This window comes from Chelonoidis abingdonii, chromosome 11 (assembly GCF_003597395.2).
Source record: "Chelonoidis abingdonii isolate Lonesome George chromosome 11, CheloAbing_2.0, whole genome shotgun sequence".
In the NCBI taxonomy this organism is placed as follows: Eukaryota; Metazoa; Chordata; order Testudines; family Testudinidae; genus Chelonoidis; species Chelonoidis abingdonii.
This window is the reverse complement of record NC_133779.1, coordinates 38,126,263-38,148,279: the sequence shown is the minus strand read 5'-3', so window position 1 is coordinate 38,148,279 and position 22,017 is coordinate 38,126,263. Positions and strand designations below refer to the sequence as shown.

The following is a 22,017-nucleotide window of genomic DNA, read 5'->3' as shown; positions in this document are numbered from 1 at the left end:
TTTATCACCACTGGAAGCCCTCTGTCATGATGGATTTAGGGGGGGAAAAACCACAACTTTTTTGTAAAACTAATGAGTCTATAAAAATGCATCAGTCTGAGTGAATAAACTTATTATCAATGTTTAATTCCAAGCATTTTTTTTAGGGGGTGGGGGTGGGGGAGAGAATTCAAGACTAGGACATCTATGACACTTTCTCAGACTTTTTTAAGTGAAATTCTGTCATTTGTTTTGTTTGTTTTTTCTTTCAAGTTGGAGACAAGCAGCCGATGATACTGAAATGGCGGATTCTCTCTGCCACCAATGATTTGGATCGTGTTTCAGCTGTGGCTTTGCCGAAACTGCCAATCTCCCTAACCAATACTGATCTGAAAGTGGCCAATGACACCAAATTCTTCCCTGGACTGGGTGAGGAGGCTTCTTTTCTGATCATCTGGCTGCAGATAGAAGTTTTTGCTGCCTCTGTTCATCTCACCTATGAACAGAGAGAGCCCCAGTTATTTTGGAGTGTGTTTGTGTGTTTCTTGAAAGAAGATGCCCTGCAGGAATGAAGAAGTCCTTTAAAACTGGACTGAGTCTGTTGCCAGTGGGGATGAGTACATCCTCCTAGCAGTGAGGAAAAGCTTCCTCAGGAGGAGCTGTTGTAACCGTGTTGGGATGCCTGAGGCTTCTGTCACTGTATCCCAACATGAAAGGACTTTCTGCATGTCTACTAGTGAGGACTGAAGAAACCTAGAAAGGTCTGGGCTCCTGTTCTCAGCTGTGCAGGCAGTGCTGTTGAGGAGGGATACTATACAGCGGTTAGAGTGGAGGATGAGAGTCAGGATTTCTGTGTTCTTTTCTTGGTTCTGCTACTGTCTTGCTGGGTGAACTTGGGCAAATCACTTAGGGTGTTCAGGTACCACAGTGATAGGTCAGGACAAGGACCTGATTAGAATAACGTTTGCTTTTCCAATATGCTGAGCACCCATAACTCCCCTGTGGAGTCAGTGGGAGCAGCAGGTGCTCTATAGATCAGGCCTTTAACCCCTTTCCAGCCTCAGTTTATCCAGTGCCGATCACTGCAGCTGGGTGTGTAATTTCTAGTTCGGGTAGATGTACGCACACTAACTTTGATTCAGGTAGCTTGCTAAAAACAGCAGTGAAAGTGGGAGGACGCCAAGCACGATCCTGTCTGAGACGCTTGGTACGTACTCAGGTGGTTAGCCTGCCCTGCTGCTGCGGCTTCACTGCTATTTTTAGCATGCTAGGTAGATCAAAGCTAGCGTGTGTACGTCCGTCCAAGCTGGAAATCACACCTCTGTTCCAGTGCGGATGTACTCTTAGACTGTAGGGCTTGGGAGACAGGGTCCACCTTTGCTTTTCCCCCTGTATGGGGCTGAGTGCATCAGTGTTTAACACACACCAGCATGGCTGTACTGTGTACCCACCTCCCAGTGAGATGGAGTCTTAATGTTTGCAAGGTACTTTGGGATCCTGCAGAAGAGCCAAGTATTCTTATTGCTGTAAAAATGTGGGGCAGAACGGGGAAGAAAGGCTTCTGGTAGCCTGGAGACCATTGGGCTGTCTGCTGTTTGGCTTTGTGACGACTGTCTGTGTCTTATGGGGGTGGGATGGGTTGCGCTAATAGGAGTCACTTGCTAAACCCCAGATATTTCTTGCCCTCAGGTCTTGCTTTGGCCTTCCACGATGGTAGCGTCCACATAGTTCATCGCCTATCCTTGCAGACCATGGCAGTGTTCTATGGTTCTTCCTCTCAGCGCCCAGTGGATGAGCAGGCAATCAAAAGGCAGCGGGCAGCTGGTCCTTTGGTTCACTTCAAAGCCATGCAGCTCTCCTGGACTTCGCTGGCCCTGGTCGGGATTGATAACCATGGCAAGGTACTTTGCCTTGTTATATTAGATGTGGGAAAAGACCTATTAGCTCTTCTAGGCCAAGACAAACTCCCTTCCGTTCGCCGGGACTCTGCTCTGCTTGCTCTTACATGGCTCAAGCAATGGGTCTTCCAGGAGTTCCCAGGGGACATTATTACAAGTCCATTTGATCTTGCCAGTAGAGAGTCTTTTCCAAGATAGAGCCTGCATTTTCCCTTTGTTTAACAGAACTGTATCTCCAGCTCAGTAGTAACTAAAAATTGTTGTTGTCAGATATACAGTCCATTAACTTGTGTGGAATGAGTTTTAGGTCTCAGTCCAGTTTTCACACCTCTCTCCAGAACTGGCCTCTTGTTGAGAGTTTTAACAGAGAAGCTAAGTCTGAGACTGCAATGGAGACTGAAGTGCCCGTATCCTGGGAGATTGTCTCCACAGAGCATAGCGGAGGTACATTTGCAGGGTGTAGTGTAGACAAAACTTGCTGGGACTTTGCTGACACTGTTCACTGTTGGAGGCTTTGTAGATCAGTGATAACTTTGTCTGATCTCCTGCCACTCGAATTCTGTTAGTCCCTTAAAATGGATGGATCCTCTTGATGTGTGTTCCCTTTCCTTTTGTCAGCTGAGCATGCTCCGGATCTCTCCCTCCATGGGTCATGTGCTGGACATGAACATGTCTCTTCGCCACCTGCTCTTCCTGCTGGAATATTGCATGGTGACAGGGTACGACTGGTGGGATATCCTGCTCCATGTTCAACCCAACATGGTGCAGAACCTGGTGGAGAAGCTGCATGAGGAGTATATGCGCCAGAATGCAGCCCTGCAGCAGGTGAGAGAACAGCAGAGGCACGCTAGGTCCAGTGCAGAGTGTGGACTGGTAAAAGGGGAGTCCAGGATCAGGAGTAGATGGGGGGGATGTTAATTTCCAGGGTTAACTGGTTTCCAGTAAACTTCCACGGGTTACTTTAACTACTAGGCTACACTGCCTCTCCGAATCTGGTACTTATGTACTGTTGGGGGCTTGGAGTGATTGGGAAGGGCATATGACTTCAGCATGTGAAGGGCTGTGCAGAGAATTCTTATGCATGAACTCACTGTACTGTCTAGTGTCTAATGGGTTGCCCCAATGATAGAGCATTGCTGGTTTATTCTTACTTAGCATTTTAAGCATATGGTTGGTACCCCTGTCTTGGCTACTCTGCCTTAAGAGTATTAGATTTCAGCAGCTTCTGCCCTGTAGCAGCTCTCAGAAACTCCTAGTAGGCTGGTAAGGCCTGTTGCTGATGTGAATGGTACTGTGGCCAGTGGTGCTACAGACGGAAACCAGCATTCATTCCTCAGGGTGATGTCTAGAGAGAGGAAATGGGCTTTGGGGAGTAGCAGGTTTTTATTTTAAGTAGGTTCATTCTAAATCTGATCTTGTTTCTGTGCCCATCCTTGTGTGTCCCTGTCAAACAGGTTCTCTCTACCCGCATCGTTGCCATGAAGGCCTCTCTTTGCAAGCTTTCCTCCAACACGGTGGCACGCGTGTGTGACTATCATGCTAAGCTATTTCTGATCGCCATCAGCTGCACCTTGAAATCGCTGCTCCGCCCGCACTTCCTGAACACTCCAGACAAGAGCCCTGGTGACCGGCTCACCGAGATCTGCTCCAAGATTACGGACATAGGTAGCGGTTTGAATCCCTTGCTGCAGTACGGCTATTTGCATGACTGATGATCAGCTCTCTCCCTTTCTGAATCATTCTTTCATTGAGGGGACTTAGATTAGGGTGGATACTCCATTGGGGGAGTGAGTTCCACACCTTAGTGACGACCAATCCCAGCAAAGGTTCACTCACTTGTGAACCTGAGGCATGTTGGTGGAATCCCAAAAGATAATGGTGTCAGAGACCAGCTGCCCACCAATGAAATAGGAGAATGTGGACAACTCCATGTGGGCTGTTACAGGCACTGGGCATGAAGGATCCCCAGGGGTGTGTATCTATACTGTGATAGCACATAGAGGCTCCAACCAGTGCCGGGCTTGCAGGTTCACAGTTAGGCAGAGACTTGCCTCTGAAGAGCTTACAGTCTATTAGACAAGACAGACCAAGGGTGGGAGGAGAAACAGAGGCATAGTCAGGGAAGGGACATACAGCAGAGCCGTTGACAGAGCTGGGACCAGAACCCAGGACTCCTGCAGCCTAGCCCAGTGCCTTACCAATTGGTCGACATTGCCTTTTGTGGGCTGCACTGTTAGGGTAGGTGTAAAGTTGCATGCCTTTGTAGTCAGTAGCTGGGTTTAAAAGCGAGCGGAGCAGTCTGTTCACAATGGTGGAAACTCCCAGAGCCTCTTTTCTCCCAGTACTAGGAGCTCTCTTACTTCCATTTCAGACATTGACAAAGTGATGATTAACCTGAAGACAGAGGAGTTTGTCCTGGAGATGACTACCCTGCAGTCCCTGCAGCAGCTCATCCAGTGGGTGGGAGACTTTGTGCTCTATCTACTTGCCAGCCTACCTAACCAGGTGAGAACTTGTCCTCCACCTTTAGCAGCGTTGTGTGTGGCAGGTAATGAAAGCCACTTTTCATTCAGTGGCCATGTGCAGTTGGGTTAATCGATGTGTCCAACGTGTGTTGTCCTAGAAATGGATTGCTCTGAAGCCAGTGTTAATGCCAAGTACATCTTTTTCAGCGTGACTTTTCATCTTGCAGTGTGCAGATCTACGCAGAGGACCCAGTAACCCTTCTTAGCCCTTCTCCTTGGGCCTTACATCTAAGTCTCTGAGTGCTTTCCAAGCATTAATTAAGACTATAATTAGCAATAAATTAGCTATAAATAGCATTATTTTCTTCTTACAGAGGGAAAGTGGTTTACTCATGATCACTCAGCAAATTAGTGGCAGAGCTAGGAATAGAAACCACAAGCCCTGGTATTGTGCTCATGCCAGCATAAATCCAGAGTAACTCTGAATGGAGAAACCACCTGTGTAAGTGAAATCAGAGTTGGACTCTAGAACTTCTGATCTTCTGCTCTGTAGGTGCCTACAGTGAGCACAAACACATGTGGCGCTATACTAAACTTTTGCCATGCTGCAAAATTTAGCAGGTGATGACAATAATGGGGGCCATATAAGTACTTTAGCTAGATCACCTGTATGGGAAATGGTTCGGATGGTGATGTCTGTGAGTCCAGATCATAAAAGTTTCTCTTCCCTGCCCTTCCTCCTTTTCCCTGCAGGGATCCCCTGTGCGGCCAGGGCACAGCTTCCTGCGAGACGGCGCGTCACTGGGGATGCTTAGAGAGCTCATGGTGGTGATCCGGATCTGGGGCCTGTTGAAGCCAAGCTGCCTCCCTGTTTACACGGCAACCTCAGATACCCAGGACAGCATGTCCCTGCTCTTCAGGCTGTTGACTAAACTCTGGCTGTGCTGTAAGGTTCAAAACTTCCCAGAATTAGAGAGATTCATCCTATATTGTGCGCAGTGGATGTTGCATATTGTACACAGGAAAAACACTTAGGGGTGATGAGGCTCTGGGTAGGTCTGTAGCAATCAGAAGGAGAAAGAGAGGCTAAAGGATTGTTTGTTGGTTTCCTGAGCTGCACTACTGGGTCGGGGAGGGGAAAACTAGCAGGCAACCGCATTTATTGTCCTTTAAGCCAGTAGCATGCTAGAGAAAGTTCTTTCTGTGCTTCGTCTCCCATGCAGGTCGCGATGAACCTCACCCGAGCGAGCCAGACGATACCCTGATTGACGAGTGTTGTCTTCTCCCCAGCCAGTTGCTTATTCCCAATGTAGACTGGTTACCCATCAATAACGGCATTATCAGCAAGCTGCAGAACAAGCAGCTCATCAGGCTGCAGTTCGGGAAGGCCCCTGGACTCATTGGTCACACTGTTTCATCGCAGTTTGATGTCTTTGTCAGGTATGGAAATCTGAAACAAGCAGGTAGTGTGGTTAGAGCAGAGAGAGGACTGGGAATCAGGGCTCCTGGATCCTGTTCTCAGTTCTGGGAAGGCGTGTAATCTAGGGATTACAGTAAAATAGACCAGAAGTCAAAATTGCTATTCCTTTCTTAAGGAGGGGAGTGTGGTACATTGGTTAGTGTAGGGAACTAAGTTAGTACCTCTGACTCTGACAAAAATTCACTCTGTGACCACAGATGAGTTGCTTGCTCTCTCTGCACCTCGATTTTTCAGTCTCTAAAATGGGTATAGTGTTTTATTGACACATAGACTCTAAGGAATCTGAAATGGGAATTCAAAGAATAAAATGTGATGGGAATTAAAAATGCAACACTACCTTACATTATCTCTTTCCTCTTGTTAAATCTCACTGCTTTGCAGACTGCATGGTCAGGGATCAAGTCAGCCCTCACTGAAATGCAGCCACTTCTGGGGTGGAGCATAGTAGCCATTCTCTGTCAAACTTTGTATGTTAGGTTTTAGCGGGGAACTTGGAGGAAAAGATGCAGTATTTGGTTGAAACTATGGGGGAATTTAGGTAAGCAGAATGTAATTTCTTAAGATGGGGTTTGGCCAGGATACGAGGGTTAAATGCTTCCTATTTATATAATAGAAATTCACTCGCAGGAAGAAGGCAGCGGTTTGAGAGACTGTGGAATAGTTAATCATTATGTTTAGAAGTAAAACTTTAATCCCTTGAGTGCAGCCCCTTACACTTGGAGAAGAGTTATCACACTGCCCCATTAGGAGATACACGACACACCTGCCAGAGGGAATCAGTTGTCCATAGTTCCATGTGAACCTTGGTTGTCTGGATCTCAGGCTTTCTGTGTAACGAGCCTGTGATCATGGAAACAGCTTTTACAATTTTTCAGCAGTGTGGTTTTCTCACATTTTTCTTCCTATGCAGGGCACCAGGGCAGCCAAAAATTGACCACTTGAGACGGCTTCACTTAGGGGCATATCCAACAGAGGAGTGCAAGTCGTGTACCCGGTAAGCTCTGCATGTGTCACTCCATTAATTCACAGCTGTATTTATTCAGGGCTTGACCGCCCTGAATAGTGTTAGCCTATACACTAATAGATCTATATTGTTAGCAATTCCTTGGTAGTTTTTTCCACGTTAACTACTGTGAACATGACTAAATGTTGCCTTTAGTACATGGCTCTTTCTCAGCTTATGTTCATGCCCCCGGATATTGGAAGGAAGCCGAGACCATCATGGTTATGCTCTCCTCTGACCCTTTTCCCCTGGGCTCACTAAGATCCCTAAAGTGCTGATCTAGTCTGAAAACTCTGTGAAATGGCACCATTCTTACTCCATACAACGCTCCCTGGGGGTACTAAATGTTTTACTGTTCTATATGTGTTTATTGCTTGGTATGCCCTGCAAAGCCAGCCCAGCTGTGGAAGAATGAGCTGGAGTCTGTCCCACTTTGTACACTCTCAGCAGAATTATTAACTACATTCCAATTGCAAGGCCAAGTTTTGCACTCAGTTATATCTGAAGATAATATCGATTTAGGTGCAGGATGTAAGGACAGCAATTGCATTGGCAAAGCTGAGGGCAGAACTCGGCCTGCAGATTATAACTGACGACTATTCATGAATAGGAAAGATCCCTGGGCTATGTTTGCATGCTTGGAAGCTAGAGATACTATTCAGTGTACCAGGTTTGGAGTGGATGAAAGGGAATGAATACAGAACCACACAATGTCATATTTAGAATCACTTTTCAGAATGGGTCTGCATTTGAAGTCCTTCCAAGCGGCACCTTGTGACAGGTTCCCCCCAGAGTGCCACTTGGAACTGGGGTACCACTGAGCCTGCCTGACCCATCAGCCTGGGTTCCCTTAACACTGTACTGATGTACAGCCTGCCAAGCCTTCCCTCAAGCTTCAGACTGCACTTTACCAGGACACACACAGTGAGAGCTTCACTCAGGTGCTGAGATTTAGCTCTTTGTGGGAAGGCTCAGCTAAGGAACTGCCCAGTACTGAAGTGCACATCCCCCTCTGGAAGGTAAACCCCAAATTATACCATCTTGCCTTGTACAGAAATCTGTACAGCAGAAGCTCATGAAATTCACCCTCTCTCTCAATGTGGAGAGGAATATCCACAGCTTTCTGCCCCACAGTTATGATTTCCACACAGTGGTTTAGACAAAACAAAAATAAAATGTGTTAGTCTCTAAGGTGCCACAAGGACTCCTCATTGTTTTTGCTGATACAGACTAACGTGGCTGCCCCTCTGAAACCAAAAGAAAGTTTTAACTACAAAATATAATTTTAAGTGATTTGTAAGGGATAGTAAGCAGATTAAAGCAGATTACCTAGCTTTAATCTACTAAAGAAATTGGATGTGTGTAGTACAGATAGGATAATCATATTCAGTCAATCATAACCTTTCCAATGATATGTCACATGACTTATCTTGTCTAGAATACATCATAGTTATGCCATAATCATATCTTAACAATATTGCTATGATGAATATGTGGCCTAGAGTCACACACCTTTCTCTCACTTCTCTTCTAATAATGAGCCTGGATTATGCAATGATAGTATAGTGAACGAATGATTAAATTGGTCTTAAATGTTGGCTTTAATAGAAAGTCACCAGACCAGATTGTTTTCACAAGGCCGGTGTGTTTGCTACATTTCATATAAATAGCAGCCGGGAGCCATTATCTTGAAGACAGCCTTGTGGTCCTTTGATCTTCCCTCTTCATTGGGGATCATTTCCAACACCTGTTCCATGTTTCTTTGATTCTCCTAAATATCACCTGGAAAGGACAAAAAGCTAATTCCCACTTATGATTTCTCCATCCCACCATCCCAACCTGTCCATAAAGTCCCTTGGTAGTGCCAGCTTGCATTTCAGGTGACCTGTTCTCTGTGTTCGTGTCTCTCTCAGATGTGGCTGCGTAACCATGTTGAAATCGCCCAACAAAACCACAGCAGTGAAACAGTGGGAACAGCGTTGGATCAAAAACTGCCTCTGTGGGGGGCTTTGGAGAAGAATGCCACTCAGCTACTCCTGAAATCTCCTCTTGCAGGGGAAAAGGGAACAACGTGCACTAGTTGGGGGAGAAAAGCTCAGAGCATCCTTCCCATTTTAGAAACCTCTGGGAATTTGAACCAGAGTCAGCCCTCTGAAACCTTAAGAGAGTACACAATGCTCTTCCTTATCTGGCTATAACAAAGGAACCACTCAGTGCTGCTAGAGATGCAATGTAAAGCAGTTAGATTCTCATCCTCCTTGGTTTTGCCTGTATTGATTTTGTTTCCGTTGTGCTCTAAGCTGAAAGGAAGAGAAGATTATTAAGAGGGGAATCTTTCCAGATGGTTTTCTCTACCATTCTCTAAAGGGGCAGCATGATCTAATGGTCAAATCAGTTGAATGGGACTTCTCCCACCAACAGCCTGTGAAACATGGAACAAGTTGGTTAACTTCGGTTTCCCCATCTATAAAAGCAGAGGGATAATGCTGATTTTTCCCCCTGCTCACACACACGTACCCTTTATAAATCACTTTGATCCTCCAATGAAAGGCTTTTTATCAGTGTAAAGTATCACTATTTTAATGATTGAGAGCATTTCTCCCTGTTTCAGAGGAACAGAGAAAGTGACAGAAGGACATTACTGCTCTGAGATGATACAAGCAGTAGGGCTGTCCTAGAACTAGCAGCTGTCTTGTAAATAATGATTCTCTTAATTTTGTACAAAAAGTTTTGGTAAAATCTCTTTAAATCACCAGAAAGCTTTTTCCTCTTTTATTACATGACTAAATTGCCGTGTATGAAAAACTTCAAAGGGAGAAAATACCAGATACTGCAGGGCTCTTTATTCCAGCAGAGAAAGGCCCAAGGAGAAGCCAGTGGCTGGCTGTTAAAAGCCAGATACATTCAATCAAGAAACAAGGCATACATTTTTAACAGTAAGAGTGGCTAAGCACTGAAACAAACTCTCAAGGAAAGTGGTGAAGCTTCCATCTGTTAATGACTTCAAAGACTGGATGCTGTTATGGAACATGCTTTAGTCAAACACAAGTTACTGGGCTCAATACAGAAGGTTAGTGGACAAAATTCTCTAGCCTACATATATTATAGAAGAGGTCAGACCAGATCTAATCATAGAAGATTAGGGTTGGAAGAGACTCAGGAGGTCATCTAGTCCAACCCCCTGCTCAAAGCAGGACCAGTCCCCAACTAAATCATCCCAGCCAGGGCATTGTCAAGCCTGACCTTAAAAACCTCTAAGGAAAGAGATTCCACCACCTCCCTAGGGAACCCATTCCAGTGCTTCACCGACCTTCCTAGTGAAATAATGTTCGCTAATATCTAACCTAGACCTCCCCTACTGCAACTTGAGACCATTGCTTCTTGTTCTGTCATCTGCCACCCCCTGAGAACAGCCCAGCTCCATCCTCTCTGGAACCCCCCTTCAGGTAGTTGAAGGCTGCTATCAAATCTCCCCTCACTCTTTTCTTCTGCAAACCAAATAAGCCCAGTTCTCTCAGCCTCTCAGAAGTCACGTGTCCCAGCCCCCTTATCATTTTCTTTGCCCTCCGCTGGACTCTTTCCAATCTGTCCACATCCTTTCTGTAGTGGGGGGCCCAAAACTGGATGCAGTACTCCAGTTGTGGCCTCACCAGTGCCGAATAGAGGGGAATAATCACTTCGCTCGATCTGCTAGCGGTGCTCCTAGTAATGCAGCCCAATATGCTGTTAGCCTTCTTGGCAACGAGGGCACACTGCTGACTCATATCCAGCATCTTGTCCACTGTAACCCTCAGGTCCTTTTCCCCAGAACTGCTGCTTAGCCAGTCGGTCTCCAGCCTGTAGCAGCACATGGGATTTTTCCGTCCTAAGTGCAGGACTCTGCACTTGTCCTTGTTGAACCTCATCAGATTTCTTTTGGCCCAATCCTCTAATTTGTCTAGGTCACTCAGGACCCTATCCCTACCCTCCCACGTATCTACCTCACCCCCCGCTTAGTGTCATCTGCGAACTTGCTGAGGGTGCGATCCATCCCATCATCTAGATCATTAATAAAGATGTTGAACAAAATCAGCCCCAGGACTGACCTCTGGGGCACTCCACTTGATACCGGCTGCCATCTAGACATTCAGCTGTTGATCACTACCCGTTGAGCCTGACAATCTAGCCAGCTTTCTATCCACCTTATAGTCCATTCGTCCAATCAATACTTCTTTAACTTGCTGGCAAGAATACTGTGGGAGACTGTATCAGAAGCTTTGCTAAAGTCAAGATACATCACGTCCACTGCTTTCCCCATATCCACAGAGCCAGTTATCATAGAAGGCAATCAGGTTTGTCAGGCATGACTTGCCCTGGGTGAATCCATGTTGACTGTTCCTGATCAACTTCCTCTTCTCCAAGTGCTTCAGAATTGATTCCTTGAGGACCTGCTCCATGATTTTTCCAGGGACTGAGGTGAGGCTGACTGGTCTGTAGTTCCCTGGGTTCTCTTTACCTTTTTTAAAGATGGGCAATCGCCCGGCACCTCCCCTGCTCGCCACGTGTTTTCAAAGATAATGGCCAATGGCTCTGCAGTCACATCCACCAACTCTCTCAGCACCCTTGGATGTGTTAGGCCTGGCCGCATGGATCTCTTCTAATGTTAAAATCTATGAATTATTTGTATTACAGTAGCCACACACAGCCCCAGTGTGGTTAGAAATAGGGACTGTGCAAACCCTTAGCAGAGTGGTCCCCAAACTTTTGAGGATCACGCCCCCACCCCCCGAGCCCGGACTGGGAGCAGGGATGCAGATGGGGTAAGGGGGGATGAGGCTGGGGCCACAGCTGCGAGTGGGTCAAGCCAGGAGCGGGGCTGCAGACAGGCAGAAGCTGGGGATGGGAGGAGAGTGGCAACTGGGCTGTGGTGGAGGCTAGCAGCTGGGCCTGTGGCCAGGTGCGGTTCTGCTCCCGGTCCTGCCCCTAGCCTTGGACCCAGGCCAGGAATGGAGCCCCAGCCAAGGCTGGAGGCAGATATGGAAGCTGGGTAGGCAGCTGGGGGTGGGGCTGGGTGGCACTCCCTCCCTGCCCCCCGTAGGGACTGTCCTGGGCCCTGCTGCACCCCCCTGGACGTTTATCCACACCCCCCTAGGAGGTACACTCCACAGTTTGGGGACCTTTGCCTTAGTAGAAAGACAGGCCCTGCCTTAAAAGAACTTAAAGCCTGGGTGACCACAGGCGATGCCATGTGGATGAAACAAACATACATTAATTTCATTAAATCTCTCAGCAGCAGCTACCTGGAACTACACTGCTGTGCTATTTTAAAAATTCTATTGTTGTGGGAACAGTTTAGACAACAGCATAATAAGCTGACGTTAGTGCTGCAGAAACAAGTATCTAATGCACATGCCGTTCTCCTGGTGCATAAACGAGATGAACTGGAAAACCATATTAATTTTAACTCCATTAGGAAAGAAGGGTTAAATCACTAGCCAAATTAGGAAGAAAATAACCTGGCAGCCGCTTGAAAACAACATTTATTAGCCATTGAAAAGGAAAAAACTTGGAATAACTGACTATATTTGATCTCCCATCCCACCCTCTGCCTTTCGACATTAGCTGCCCCCAATCACCCTTGTACTTGAAGTACATGCACAGTGTTATCTTAATGTGGGGAGCAGGGGCATGCTAATGCAATAAGCGCAAGTGCTGTACTTGATTGTGTTCCCCTATCATTGCCTTGTGTACATTCAATCAGCAACAACTGCACATTAATTTCAGCTGTTTTGTGGCATCAACTACACACGATTGCCCTGGGTTTTTCAGCATTTAGATGCATGGCAGATAAGAGTTCATTCATGTGTTCCCTGGGCTATGGGGGGGGCTTGTTTATAGTTTTAGTTTTCAGGGATGGGGTAGCAGAAGTCTGAAAAGAGCATTTAACCACAGACAGGTCTGAGGGGTTTTTGGCTACTGTAGTAGGAAATGTACGTCTGCTTTCAGCTCCAGACGTCGTCTGTGGCCTCGTTCGTGCAGTTGGCTGAGCTCCTGTTGCATGCCCAGAAGGCTCTGCTTAGGTGTATCCCTTTACAGGATCCTGGGGTCTGTATGACTGAGGGACTATGAAATCAGGGGTTGTGTTCGAATTAAATGAAGTGGTTAACTTTCAAGTTAGAGCGTACGTAAGATCTCGTACAAACTGTAAAGCAGCAGGCCTGCCCGGATATAGGGCCTGATTCTCAGTCACCCTCAGGTGCTTTTACACCACTTTGGCAGCATAAAGGGGCATAAAGGGAGGGGAAACAGCCTAGTGAGAATCTGCTCTGCACCAGGGCCCTGCCCAACTACTGAAGACAGTCACAACGGAGCAAGAGCCTAGCTCCCAGTGGGTGTGATGAATGTATGGTCAAAGAGCACTGGGCTATTCACTACTTCTGGGGGGGGGCACAGGAAGCAAAATTTAAGTCTCATTGGCTTGACTCGGGTCTTGAGTCCCTATAGAAGCCAGTTTCCTCCCCTCTGAAGTGCTAAGAGCTATCAAAACAAAACTGCCCCGTCATCTCCTATTGATTTAAGAATGAGATTGGGGAGCAGGGGGCAACAGTCAGTTGCCCAGCTCCCCATTAGCAGAGTCTCCAGTGATCTGATGCAAAAAAGCACGTGTGGTGTCCATGTGAATTCACCTGCCGATTGTTGATGGAGAGAGAGCATGTCTCCTCCATGCTGCAGAGTCTGATGAGAACCAACAGCCAAACTTAGTGGATAGACACTGGTGTGGATCCAGCCCCCTTGTTCATGACAATTGCTGAAGGTGATGATCATGGAGGAGGAAAACATGCTGAAGGCCTGAATTTCAGAACTGCTGAGCATTCATAGCTCGGGCAGTTGCTCAGTACCTCTAAAAATTGGGTCCCTGTGCCTTTTAAATTGGTGGTTACTGGTCTCATTGCATGTCCAGGTGTACAAATGGCAACACTCACCATCACAGCTGGCCCTGCTTGTTTGAACAATCTATAGTAGGGGCCTTGGCATTCCCGGTCGAGAGAGCAAGGCATCAATGGATCATGAGGCCTGATCTGGGCCTCTGCACTCTAGAGAGGGTTTCTCCCCAGCAAGGGGTGAGGTGGCAGACTGGCTGGGGTAGTGGGAGGGGAAGTTCATACTGTGATACCACTGCTCTGTGGAGATCTGCAAGGCATGGCAGTGGTGCAGGAATACTTTTTACAGTGGGGGTGCTGAAAACCAGTTGTCCCCAAACTTTTTACTTCACACTCCCACTTACCCCTGTCCGCACCCCCCCCACTCCTCAGAGCTGGGACCAGGACCAGGCTGTGGCTCCGGGAGGTTGGGGGGACACAGGGCTGAGGCGGGGGCCACAGCTGGGGTTGGGAGCAAAGCCCCGGGAGTGGGTTTGGCAGCAGTGGAAACCTGGGCGTGGGGTCAGTGGCCAGGACCCCACACAAAACCTGGGAGTGCTGCACCCCTAGGTCCCGTGCCTATGAAACTCAGGTCCCCAGGGCTCTCCATCAGGTACAAAAAGAAATTTTTAACATGATTACAGTGTGTGCTGCTCCATCAACCAAACTCTTGGGGCAGGTGTGTCAGAGCACTGAGTTGAGAGTGCCCGTACAGCCCAGTTACAGAGAGAAGGGTTGAAAGTTGGCTCCCAGCAGAAATAAAAATGAGGCAGAGACCCACTTAACAAGGAAAAGGGCGGCTGGGGTGGTAGATTCCACTAACGAACTGACTTCTAGAGCAAGGATGTGGCTTATCAGGACTCAAAATGAGGATGTGATCCCAACCCCATGCTCGGTCCCTGAGCGTGTCTCAGCTGTGACATGTTGCCCTTGCTGAGCGTGATACTTTCAGGGGTACTGGAGGTGTCCTGGGCGAATGACTCCCACCTGCTCGCAGCAGAAGGGAGACACCTGTTTATACCCACCAGGGAAAACTCTTCCCTTGGAAACAAGCACCAGTCAAAACATCTTTATAATCTTTTATAAAAGGCACTGAAAAAGAAGGGACAAGAGGTAAAACGTTGGAAATATACAGTATTAAGTAAGGCTTTTGTTTTAACACTATTGCTTATTCCCTTTCCCTGTAGCTGGAGAGAGCTTTTATAAGGAAACTCTGCCCCATGTGACAGTCTTTAAGATAGTATTAACTATTCCATGTTTGGGAGAAGAGAAAAAAAGTTAGTTGGGAATGGCTGGAGCTGTGTTTAAAGTCCTATCCTGCTTCCTTTAAGACACACACCCACAACAGGGAAGAGAAAAGAAAATGCGACTTCTGGGTGATGCTGATGCTCAGTTGTAACCTCGTTGCTGGCGGAATTTGAGCACAGCCCATGGTCTGATCTGTCACCCCGAGAGCCGGCAAACTCGTACCGGTGCTGGACTGTTTAGGGTGTTGCTTTTAGCCACCTCCCTGGTCAGTGCTGCAAAAGAGACAAGTCTTGGGTAACTGAGCCAGACTGATTAAACAGAAGGCAAAAGGAGAGCGAAAAAGAAGAAATAAGGTGGAAGAAAGGTGGGGTGTTGGCAGGCGCCCCCATCTCACGAGAGATGCTGTTCAGGACTTAGCCAAAGTCAGAGGAGGTGGTGAGGTTGTTGGTTCCCTCTCTCCGGCCCAGTCCAGTCAGGACATCTCTCGGTGGTGAAGGCCCAACAGTCTCACGGTGGATCCTGGGGTCCCAGGAGGTGGTAGGGGTGGCAGGCATGATAACAGAGCTCCCTCCTTTCAGTCCGTCTGGTGTCATGATTTCCCCCAAAGTCTCTTTTTTTTTAAGCACCCCCATAAAGGGCCATGGCTCATTCTTTTGTCCACTAGTTAACCTTGTAATTACTGGGGTTACTCTGTACCCCAGGCCCCTAGGGTGCCAGTAACACCTACTGTGCTGCAGCTCAGACGCAAGAACTGTAGGTGCTTCAGCTGTGAGACCATGTAGGTGCTAGCCCTGAGGGGTCCCAATAACCACTCAGCCATCCAGCTAAGGGGAAGGTTGTAAGCACCCTAAGCACAGAGGTTAAACCAGTTACTGTGAAACGTTTGTCTCTTGTCACGGCCCTCTCCCAGGCAAAACGGGGTGGCAGGAGTAATAGCATAGTTACCGTCATGTCTTCATCTCGACAGCACCGAGGCTGGCTGTTCTCACTTCTCTTTGAAGCAGCTGCCTGCAACGCATTTGATTGGATGCAGACCTCCGGACAGGCAACGAGCTGCTGGGGCCAATATCCTCAGGTGATGTCAATCGCTGTAAACATACGTCAATGGAGCAATGCCGAGGGACACCCAGTGGGAATCGAGCTCATTGATTTCAGTGGTGCTTGGGCAGAGTGACACCAGCTGGAAATCTGGTTCATTGATTTCAGTGGAGCAATGCCAGTTTACACCAGCTGGGGATCTAGGCTGGGATGTTTGTTATTCAGGCTTCTCACTTCTTAGTCGCGCCCCTGTCATTCTCCGAGACGTCATGTTCTGTTTGCCAGCGACCTACGGTGCTGGGTCTAGATGAGCTCCTGAGACCCAAAGATTAGTGGGTCACATTCAGTGTGGGGTGTAAGTGGATCCAGCTCCATTGCCGTCATGGAAATGGCCTTATTCAAGACAGAAGGTTGGGGGCGGGGGTGCAGGGGCAAATCATTGGGGTACGTCTACACTGCAGCCTCCCAGCACGTGTAGACGGACTCACGCTAGCTTCACTTAAGCTAGCGTGCTTAAAAATAGCAGTGTGCCCATGGCAGCCCAAGTCCAAGCCCACTGGATCCCGCTGGTTCTGATCTTGGTTGGCCGCTGGAGCCACAGTATCCACACAGCTAGTTTTAGTGAGCTGGCTTGAGCCACAGGTGCTGCTATCCCACTGTTACTCATAATTGTGCATCTGGAAATTTGGGCAGGGAGGGGGATTCGGAAGCCTCCTAAGGCTTATTTATGGCCTAGGTGGACAGAACCCGTCGCTAGTCAATATTGCTTTCACAGAGAGTCCCGCCCTTTTGGAGACAATTCTCCTGGCCTGAGAGATCCCACCTCAAAGCCAGTGGTCAGACATGGACACTCCGGGGCCTTTCCCATGTTGCTTTGGCCGACTCTTTTAGGGCATGGTTTGATTCCTTTTATTAAGTTGTTTGAGGCTCGTTTCTGACATTTTCCAGCCTGCTTGATTGCATTTAAAGAGCCTCTGCTTAATATTTGGGCACTTTTTCTCTCTTATGGAGAGACCCCCCTGCAAACTCCAGTGACCCTGCTCCCACCCCACAGCTAGACCAGCTCCTTTTGGAGACTGTGAATGCTACTGCGGACTCACTGGAAGTGGGGCACTAGAGACCAGCTCCATCCCCCACCGTACTCTAACCAGAGAAACTGGTGATGACTCAAATGATGGTGGAAATGGTTTGACCTCAGGCAGGCTGGCCAGCGGTTGGATGGACTGTAAGCCAGGACATCTAAGATCTATTTCTGGGTCCCTCCACTATGTGACCCTGGGCAAAGCATTTTGCTGGCCTGAGCTTCAGTTTTCCCCGTCTGTGAAAAGGGAAGGGATAGTTTATGCACCATGTAATCTACACATCAGAGATCGTGTCTTCTGTTGTACTGGGGTCTCAATATCGGCTGCTCAGAGGGCTGACTGGGCCCCAGGGCTCCAGCTATCAGTGTTTGGGCTGCAGCTTAGAATCCACATTGCCATGCTGTCTCTGAGGTGTCGGGTGGAGTGTGCATTGGCAAGAAAGTGGGGTGACTGGGCCCTAACTCAAATCCCTTTGAAGTCAATCGGAGTCTTTCCACCAACTCAGCCTCCTACAAGCTCACAATGAGGAACCAGCAGCCAGGGTTTAATCCATTGGTGTTGCGGTGATATAACTGAACATCTGGTGGAGGATGATCCCTTGCACATTTCTGTCAGGCTATAATTACTCACTTATTGTGGCTCTTATGCAAATCTGAGTTAATCTGCTCAGGGTTTGTTGTTCTCACCTCCCAAAGTCATTCAGCGTCTCTAAATTGTCTTGTAAGGAGCCAGATGATGTTTCTCAGTTTGCATTTCTTGCCAGAGATGCAGCTAGGATGTTCCTGGGATCAGAGCTGTTTCTCGTGCAAACCATCAATGGCAGGAAGATGATAATACCGCGCTCTAATACAGCGATTGTCATCCATAGCTTGCAAAGGGATGTGGCCAAGGTCACCTAGTGGCGGAACTACAAATACAACTGAGGGGTTCTCCTGGCTTGTGACCTGGCCCCTCTCTCTCTCTCTCTCTACTACTCTGGGGCCAGAGAAGAAAGTCCACAGATATCATCTTGATTCAGACCCAAGGTGGTCAAGAGTGTCCCCATAGGCTAGGAATTCCATTCCTTTTCTGTTCCGTTCTGCCCCACCCCTCTACCACCCTCTCCAATCTCACTCCTCTCCATCAATAATTCGTATTGCAGCAGTGCCCAGAGGGCCTGGCCGAGGTGGCCTCCCCTTACACAGGTGCTGTCCATACACATAGTAAGACATCGGGGCAGTGGGGTGGGATTCAAGAGACGTGGGTCCACTTTCCAGCAGTGTCACCCTAGGCAAGTCATTTCAGCTCTCTGTGCCTCAGTTTCTCCTCTGTAAAATGGGGATAATAATCTTTTTGTCTGGCCTCTCTAGTTAGGTTGTCAGCTCTTTGGGGCAGGGACCATCTCTCACTATGTCTCTGTGGAGTGCTTGGTACAACAGACCTGCATCTCAGTTGAGGTTTCTAGATGCCACTGTGATAACAAACAGAGCAATTCTTATATCAGAGCAGTGATCCATCTGGGCCAGTAGCCATCGCTGTCAGTGGCTAGCTGCTTCAGAGGAAGGCACAAGAAACCAGGTAATAGGCAGTTATGGACGCCCTTCAGTGGAGACAAAGTGGTTGAGTGTGTAGGGTGTTGGCCAGAGAATCAGGTGATATGTGCCCTTATGTTGGGCAGGTCTCTATGCCTCTGTTTCTCCACCTAACCCTTCTCTGTTTGGATTGTAAGCTCGTCTGGACAGGGATTGTCTATATGTACAGTACCTCGCACAACGGGATCTGCCTGTGCTCCTGTAATACCAATGATCAGTTATCACACCTTGCCTTTTGTGTGCTAAGCATTTATCCCCTTTAGATGAAAGATATCATGAGCAATTTAAAATGAGGGTGGGGTGAATTAGCTGAGGTTTAGTATCTTTGAGTTAATCAGAAGTCGTCTTTCTATCCAGGAATCTGCCGCTCCAAAATGGTTGTTAATAGACTCAAGGCGGGAGTGCTGTGATACCAAGATTATCTCTTGCTTCCTTCCTACGGCTAGTTAAGCTGCGAGACTATACTGGTTATTTCCCTTATCAGCAATTTGCAGATTCTGCTGAAAGAAAAGAACGAAAACAACAAATGTCTCAGCTCTCTATCTTATAGCTGAGCTGCCTTGCAAAGTACCAAGACGCAAAATGTTTCACTCTCGTTGCTGCATCATCGCCTGCCCCAAGTACAAATGTCAGAGGAGAAACTATGACAGATTATTAGCCCCTGGAAGGGGATGTTTCAATGTGCTCTGCTGGTGGGAGGGCCACCGTTCAGGTTGGCCTGGTGGTGAAGGTTCTGGGTTCCATTTCTGGCTTTGCTACTGGTTTCTGTATGACTATTGTCAAGTCACTTAATCTTGCTGTGCTTTAGTTCACTGCCTGTGAAATGAAGATAGCAACACATCTTTTGAGATTGCAAACTCTGTGGGGCAGGGACTGTCTCTTCCTATGTGTCTGTGCAGCACCTCAGACAATGGAATGCTGATCTGGGCTGAGGCCTCTGGGTATTCCTGTTATACACGTTAATAAGAATTCCTTGCAGACGCTCCTAGCTGAAGGTGACTTTTCTGGGTAATATACTTTACTCACTTCTGATTAGTCACCAGCAAGAGCTCTACTGCATATACACAGCCTTTTCCTCTGATCTTTTAAACTACACCTTGTCTGGTCTGAGCCCAATGGAAAGCAGAGATGCGAGGTCTTGGTCCACGCCCATCGAAAAAAGAGCTGGATCTTGGCCTTAAATATGAACTATGCATCCCAGTGCATGGCGGGTAAGCCTGACCTGTTTTGCTAGCATCCAGAGTCCTGGGGCATGGATGATTTAATTTGCTGAGTACCTCCGAATTATGTACCTGGTCCTTCCAGGCGGGAGAATTGTTCTGAGTGAGGCACGCTGACTCCAAACTTCTGTACCGAGCTCTGTAGCTTTGCATCAGATAAATACGTGGTGATGATCAATCTAAGTACCTGGGCAGAGTGATGCCTTGACAGCATTTCCTAAGCAGAGCTTTCATTGATTGAGCTGGTTTCTTGTAAAGTAGCTGCTGACAGAAAAGAAGCTCTCGCAGCCTATGCACTTTTGAGCTGACGTAGACATTTCTTGCATTAAGATGGAAGACAAATTATAACCCCTCTAATGAGATTCAGGGATGGATGTGGACCAGGGACACCTGAAACTGACTTGCCCACATGTGACCTGAGCTGCAGATGGGAGGAGGTTACATGATGGATCCTAAAATGGCACTTGGTTGCTTTGAGCTCCCGTCCCACCACTTTGAATACTCTGAATTAAGTAATCTAGGGGGGCAGATTAATGATGCTCCCCCTCCACAGCTGTAATGGCCTGAGTTGAATTTGCCCCAGACATGGGGATTAACCCCCCTGTCCTCATGAATCCATGGGATCTTTAAGGAACACAAGTGGAATCAGGGGCTCAGTTTTGCACCTCCATCAGCACAGCGCCCTCTACAGCACTGGGGCAGATGCAAGAACACCAACCTTTGCCACCGCTCATCCCTTGAGGACTTCCAGTCCAATATAGACCTGACTCAACTCTGCTTAGCTCCAGGGCTGGGCTGATTGAGGGGGGAAGAGGGGGCAGTAGTACCAGGGCCCTAAGCATCTGTAACTGGGCTGAAATGGAAGGGGACCCCAGTGAACATGGTACATTAAGGCAGTGGTTCCCAAACTGGGGTTTGTGACCCACTGGGGGTTTGCAAAACGTTACAGGGGGTTCTCAGGAAAAAATTCCCTAATGGCAGACAGAGCTGTCCCTAGGGACCCTGGGCAGCACGGGGCCAGCAGTGTGGAGTCCCTGGACTTCCAAGAGCTAAGCAGATCAAAGCAAGCATCTATCACAGTGAGGAGATTGCAACTTCAGGACTCCTTATAAGAAATGGAAAGGGAGGTGGATATTTTTGGCTGTTTTTTAAAATGAAATAGGCAGCTAGTCTAGTTTTTAAAATTATGATGAAGAACAAGTTTAAGCTTTGTTGTAACGTGCGTTGTTTGCCTGGACTGCTCAGGGCCTGAATGCTTGTATAGGAGGAACTCTTTGAGTTGGCTTCTTAAATACTTTCATGCTGGTTTCACATGATACTCCTTGATGAAACATAGGAGCCTTGTCTTATAACAGGCTTATTCAAAGTGAGATCTAGGAAGAGTGGTGCCGTTTTCATAATGTAATAAAAATACTGTAATGATAAATAATTAATAATAAATAGTGTGTGATAAGCATGTCATAAAAACAAATGTTATATTGCCAAGATCACTGCTTTTGTAGTTTATACTCGGGTAAATGAGAAAATCCCTGGAAACATTCATTTTTAGGAGGGGGTTTGTGAGGCTTGACATTTTAGTGAAAGGGGTTGACGGGTTGTTAAAGTTTGGGAACTGCATCAGGGCCTGCTCAGAGGAGATCACTGTCTAAGACAAGGTGGCATCAGATCTATGGGCTGCCCAGTGGCAGCTATCCCCACCCCAAGTGGTAAAGCTTTGGCGTTCGCTTTCTGTTGCCTACCTGAACAGAGGCTGAGGCCCTCGCCAACTGCTCCACCTTCATCCGAGAGCAGCTTTCAGCTGCTGTGCTCCAGCACAGGAACTGCCTGCTGCTGCCCCCAAACTTGACTAGAGATGGCCGCGCTGCAGAGCCTGTGTTGTGTGCACACACATATGTACACATGACAGACACATGATGGCTGATGTGGGATGACATTCCTCTCCCATGAACAAGGAGGGACTTCAAAAGCCAAAGCCAGTGGGGACTAGAACAAGGTGTTTTTTCCTCTCCCTCAGCTTTTCTCTTGATCTCAGTGCATGGGCGCTCATAAGAAAAACTACAAAACTGCTTCCTCTGGGTTCCTATCTCAGCCTCACAAACTCACTATCCTCAAAACATCATGGCCCAGAACTTGC

At 47.7% G+C, this 22,017-nt stretch overlaps 1 protein-coding gene across 3 annotated transcripts in view; it reads left to right on the top strand.

The window, feature by feature from the left end:
• Window positions 1–21,370, top strand: part of MED16 (mediator complex subunit 16) — a 28,675-nt gene extending 7,305 nt beyond the window's left edge. For 2 of the 3 annotated variants that reach the window (XM_032784152.2, XM_032784486.2), the window contains exons 7-16: window positions 253–408; window positions 1,669–1,880; window positions 2,496–2,702; window positions 3,332–3,542; window positions 4,249–4,382; window positions 5,096–5,288; window positions 5,566–5,782; window positions 6,733–6,816; window positions 12,811–12,886; window positions 19,158–21,370. In XM_032784152.2, the coding sequence (XP_032640043.1) occupies window positions 253–408; window positions 1,669–1,880; window positions 2,496–2,702; window positions 3,332–3,542; window positions 4,249–4,382; window positions 5,096–5,288; window positions 5,566–5,782; window positions 6,733–6,816; window positions 12,811–12,886; window positions 19,158–19,217 (1,550 nt within the window). In that variant the 3' untranslated portion in view covers window positions 19,218–21,370. Of the gene's footprint in view, window positions 1–252; window positions 409–1,668; window positions 1,881–2,495; window positions 2,703–3,331; window positions 3,543–4,248; window positions 4,383–5,095; window positions 5,289–5,565; window positions 5,783–6,732; window positions 6,817–8,738; window positions 9,585–12,810; window positions 12,887–19,157 lie in introns of those variants that run through there. The other variant, XM_032784564.2, reaches the window with a different exon arrangement.
• Window positions 21,371–22,017: the final 647 nt, after the last annotated feature.